Source organism: Nematolebias whitei, chromosome 12 (assembly GCF_014905685.2).
Source record: "Nematolebias whitei isolate Nwh7 chromosome 12, NemWhi1, whole genome shotgun sequence".
NCBI classification, from domain to species: domain Eukaryota; kingdom Metazoa; phylum Chordata; class Actinopteri; order Cyprinodontiformes; family Rivulidae; genus Nematolebias; species Nematolebias whitei.
The window spans coordinates 45,712,304-45,717,974 of record NC_056509.1 but is presented as its reverse complement, the minus strand read 5'-3'; the positions used below and the strand labels follow the sequence as shown (position 1 = coordinate 45,717,974).

The 5,671-nt window shown below is 40.2% G+C and overlaps 1 protein-coding gene across 1 annotated transcript in view; it reads left to right on the top strand.

Annotated features, from left to right (window-relative positions):
- Positions 1-5,671, top strand: part of gtf3c2 (general transcription factor IIIC, polypeptide 2, beta) — a 33,687-nt gene that overhangs the window by 11,318 nt on the left and 16,698 nt on the right. The window contains exons 10-11 of the mRNA XM_037685663.1: positions 1,091-1,202; positions 1,301-1,418. Coding sequence (XP_037541591.1) covers positions 1,091-1,202; positions 1,301-1,418 — 230 coding nt within the window. The remainder of the gene's footprint in view (positions 1-1,090; positions 1,203-1,300; positions 1,419-5,671) is intronic.

Genomic DNA, 5,671 nt, shown 5'->3' with positions numbered 1-5,671 from the left:
TATCCTTTTGCTATGTTTAACCAGTTTTTGCCTACGTTTAGTTTCTAGCTAGCCTTGTGCTACTTTTAGCAGTTAACCAGCCTTTTACCACATTAGCTTTTAGGCAGCCTTTTGCTACATTTAGCTTTTAGGCAGCCTCTTGTTACATTTAGCTTTTAGGCAGCCTTTTGCTACTTTTGTCTTCTTTTGCTTGTTTTAACTTATAACTATTCTTTTGCAACGTTTAACCAGGTTTTGCCTATGTTTAGCTTCTAACTAGCCTTTTACTACTTTTGGCTTTTAACCAGCCTTTTACTACATGTAGTTTATAGACAGCCTTTTGCTTTGCTACTTCTGGCTTTAAGCCAGTCATTTGCTAATTTTAGCTTCTTTTGCTTCTTTTAACTTATAGATATCCTTTTGCAACGTTTAACCAGGTTTTGCCTACGTTTAGCTTCTAGCTAGCCTTTTGCTACTCTTGGCTTTTTGAAAGCCTTTTGCTATGCTTTAGAGGAATGGTGGCACAGAGGTTAGAGACGATGGACCTGTGATTGGAAGGTTGCCGGTTTGACTCTCTGGACCAACATTAAAATGTGGGTAGAAATGGTGAAACAGCCACACCTGCCTCCACTCTCATTTGCCCCACTTTGGACCCTTGAGCAAGGCTCTTAACCCCCACCATCTGCTCCCAAACAGGTCTCTCTTCAAAATGAGTCATCATGACTCCATGAGACAACCTGTATAAATAAAGGTTAAATAAAATAAATTAATTTTTAGCTTCTAATTACCCTTTTAGACATTTAGCTAGCCTTTTTCTACCTTTGTGTGATGTCAAAAATGTGTTCAATGCACTTGACTGAGTTTCTAGTGCAAAAAATGAGCTCTACTTGTTTTTTTTTTATTTTAAGATCAATAATCTAAAAATAAATGTAACATCACAAACACTTTTAGAATGAAACAGTAAATGGTGTCTAGAGTTTGACATGTTTTAAGAAGTCAAATCCACATTAGAGTAGTTGAGGCAGAACAGGCTGGTCATCATCTGGTTTGATAGTTAACCCTTGTTCCTCTCTTCTGTTTTATTGTCGTCCCTCCACTCCTGTCTCTGCAGACCAGACTCCCAGCCAGTCCTGGTTTATGGTTTGGCCCAGGACAAAGGCTTCATCTGGCAGATGAAGTGGTGTCCGGCAGGAGGCTGGGAGTCTCCTAGCTGTGGCAGGAAGGTATCATATTTTTAAAGTGCTTGGTTTATGTTTGACACCATTTCTGCCACGGTCTAGTATTAAACCATGAAAGGTTTAATTTGTCCCATTCTCTTTAGACTCCCTTCTTGCCCAGGCTGGGTCTTCTGGCTGTAGCTGCCTCCAGTGGTGTGGTCACCATTTACAGTCTGCCTCACCCTGAAGCTCTGCTCTCCAACAAGAAGCCCCTCAACTCTGGTACAGCAGTAAACCTTCTTATTCCAGACATCTTTATATTATTATATATAAAGGGTTTTTTCAACTCCAAAATGACATATTTGTGGATAAATCTCATGACTAGATTTGAACACACCCCACCCTGGTTTTGGTTTAGCAGACTTACAGTTTTAAAGTTAGAAACATGATGTTTTTGTGTTTTAAAACATCCAGTTTAAAGACAAACGTGAGCCCCAGCAGAGGGATGGGACGCCTTGCCCATTTTATTTTAATGCCCATCACTGAAGAAGTAAAGGAAGAAACTGGGGGGTCTGGTCAAACCATAACTGGTTTTAAACAAAGCCTAAACAAAGAGAAAGGCTCTGGTAGGAATTTTTAGCCATTATAAGAGCTGGTTGCTTTCTAAAGAAGATCAGCTTCCTTTTATTATCTCCTTTATTTTAAAGGATGAAGAATATTCTATCACTTAATTATTATTAAAGTTTGTTCATGTCAATAAATTTGAGGTCAGGACTGAGTGTGAACATCTATGGTAAGCCTCCTGTCACATCATTTTATTTTTTCTTTAGCCCTTTTTACATTTTATAAAACACCAGCCCTTATTTATACTTGACAACAACACGTTAGTCAAATTATTTAAAATGTTTTTAGTTCTACAACCCACATCATTCATTCATTCAAGTTTATTTGAACAAGGACAGCACATTAAACAATGTTACATGTTAAAAACGAAGCAACCGTTGCTTTGTACAAAGGTTTTCTAGCCACGGGCTAATTTGCAAACCCAGTCCTTGGTTGGACTTTTATATAAAAACGGCTAAAATAAAGTTAAAATTTGTCAAAAAAAAACATCTATCGAGGTTTTGTTTTGGATCGGACCTGGTTTTCCAGCACACAGGGATCAGAAGGAGTGAGATTGAGCAAGATGACAGTGAAATACAGGATGTGGACTGGGATCTGACTTTACAAGCACATGACCCCAATACCTGTTGTAACATTCTTACAGAATCGCTTGTAAAGATAATTCATAAATTTACAAAGCCAATTAAAAGTAAGCAGAAAAAGCCTTCACTGCCATGGATTAATAGTGAGTTACATCAGCTGATGAAAAAGAGAGACTTAACATTGAAATAATCTCTTGAGTACTAATCTGAACACGGACATTCTCATATTAGAAATAAAGTGGTTAGTTGTCTAAGAAAAGCAAAAGCAACATATTTTACTGAACTGATTTCCCACTCAGGAGGCCGGAGCTCTTCTCTTTGGTCACATATCAACAAACTTATGAAAAAAGATATAAATCAGAAAATAAATGTTAACATAACTTCTTAATTTTGTGTTTTTGTAGTCACATTCTTGTTGCAGCACTTTTCTCTTTTCAGAATTACTTACACATTTTTGTTGGCCATCATTCCTGAACCTTACATGTTTTAAACAAGTTTTAAATTAATTCTAGGGAAAACAACAGGATGAGATGGTATTTTTGCATCATAAACTTGACCCTGAATCCCTAATACACAGAAAAAGAAATGTTCCCCGTGTTCAGCAGAGGGCAGTATTGGCTTTATGTAAAGTCTGAAGTCGTGTTGACTTTTGCTTTTCAGCACAGCAGTTAGAAACAAGAGACTGATGATTTGGTCATATGTGGACTAAACCTCACTCAGCTGCTGGATTTGATTTCACATTATTTGTATCCTCGCTGCATTTCCTCCCACACAGCAGCACAGAAGCTTGGAAAAGTGATGTGTTCAAGTGGTTCATCAGATTCTGTTTGTTTTGGCCCCTACCTAACATTTACTGTTCAGACAACATAAAAAAAAAATATTTTTTCATCCATCCATTTTCTTTACCCGCTTATTCCATTTTGGGTCACGGGGGTCGCTGGTGCCCATGTCCAGCAATCACTGTGCGAGGGGCGGGGGACAGCCTGGACAGGTCTCAGTCCATCACAGGGACACACAGAGACAAACTCTCACTCACACCTAGGGACAATTTAGAGTTACCAATCAGCCTAACATGCATGTTTTTGGTCTGTGGGAGGAAACTGGAGCACCTGGAGAAAACCCACACTGTCCACTGCACACCTGTAGAAGGAGGTGAGGACTGAGCTTCCCAGACCAGCTCGTCTCAGCCGCCTGAGGAAGTAGAGTCTCTGATGAGCGTTCTTGATCAGGCTGGTGGTGTTGTCCCAGCTGAGGTTGTCATTCTTGTGTACACCCAAGTACTTGTAACTGGAGACCACTTCCACCGCAGATCCTCTTATGTTCAGGGGCGGGGCAGGTGCGTTTGTTCCGTCTGAAGTATGCAACCATCTCCTTCGTCTTCTTCACATTAATGTGAAGGTTGTTGTTCCTGCACCAGCTCTCCAGGTGTTCCACCTCCTGCCTGTAGCTGGACTCATCGTTGTTTGTGATGCATCCCACCACCGCTGTATCATCTGCAAACTTTACAGTGTGACAGCCTGGATGGGTAGCTGCACAGTCATACGTGAGCAGAGTGAATAGGAGGGGGCTCAACACACAGCCCTGAGGAGAGCCAGTGCTGAGGGTTATGGTGGAGGAGGAGAAGTTATGGATCCTCACAGACTGCGGTCTGTTAAGAAGTCCAGGACCCAGTTGCATAGGGAGTGGCTTAGTCCTAGTGTGAGTAGTTTGTTCATCAGGGTCTGGAGGATCATGTTGTTGAAGGCACATGTGAAGTCCACAAAGAGCATACGGACATAGGAGTCCTTCTGCTCTAGGTGTGTGAGAACAGTGTGGACCACAGAGGAGAAAATAGTGGTACTGCAGACTTAGCAAGTTTCTTCTCTTACAGAGAGCTGCAGCTGAATATCAAATAATGTGAGAGATGTAGGTCCAGCGTCCCTTGAAGGAAGCACATCGCCCACCATGCCAGAGTTTTACACTAAAATCATCTTATGTTGATAAATGATGGTTTTGTAGACACGGTGTTTAAATCGTAATAATAACATTATGCACGTGATGTTGCAAGATATCATACTCTTGTGTGTTGTGAATGACTCACAGCTACTACCACACTATATTTAGTTCAGTATCTTTAAACTGTCTGAATTGTTGCCATTTTTATGTTGGTTAATGTGAGTTAGCTGTAGCAGCCATGTTGAACTTGCCTGACTCAAAGTTGATAACTCGTGGATGTAAGTGTAAATATTGCTTTTTGAAAGTTACGGTACATTAAAACCCATTAGTGAATAAATATACAACTTTTCTGTTGAGGAATTGATTGATTACCATCTAAAGCACATTAGAAGGCCTCATTATACAGATTTTTATCTTATAGGAGTTAATCACAACTTTATGAACTCGATGCTAAGTATGTTATCAGTCACACAGCAAGGTTATCCATCATATCAGACGTAGACCTCATTAACTGGACCACATCTCGGGCCTGATGCAGCTGCAGTTCTCTCAGGGATGCCTTGGGGGTCGATAAAACTGTTCCACGCAGCTCTAACGAGGACAGTAGTTATGAGTCCGAAGCTCACATGCAAACACGGAGTTCATGCTGACATTATGGATGGTGGAGCCTGTGGTCCAGACTGTTCACCTCTCTGCATTGGACGCCTCTGGAGCTCTGCTGATAGAAAACTGTGTGAACGTGATTAATGACCGGTTTATCTGAAACATCCGTCGCACGCAGAAGCACAGTTATGTCGGCGTGTGTTTGTGTTTATCTGTCTGGGTCTGCCCAGTCGCTAATCTCATTAAACGCACCACCAGGCTCAGGTCATGGCTCTTTAAGAGAAACGTGCCTGGAAAATAAATATTCACGCAACATGTGCGCCCATGTTGGAGCTTTAGCTATACAGTGAGTCTCATATGTAGCACGAATGGCATCAGAGTTGGCTGTTTGTGAATAATATTGCTACTGAACATTTTGTTTTCAAATGTTCCCTAACCCGTTTACACAATAACAACTTAAACTAGAGAAAGTGCATTTCTTGTGAAAATGCAGAGTGAATGTTTATTGCTGAAGAACGTGCTAAAAAGCAGCTGAAATTAGAAAAACATGCTGAAATGTAGCTGAAATGGAAGAAAAAGCTGAAGTTAACAGAAGAAAGCAGAAAGAACACGTTTGTTGAATTAGGTTTAAATAAGCAGAAATGAGCAAAAAATGTTAGGAAATTGCCTAAAAAAAGCTGAAATGAGCTGAAAAGGCAGAAGGAAGCTTAAACTACCAGAAAGAAGTGGAAGGAGCTGAAAAGAGCTAAAATATAGATATATATATATATATATATATATATATATATATAT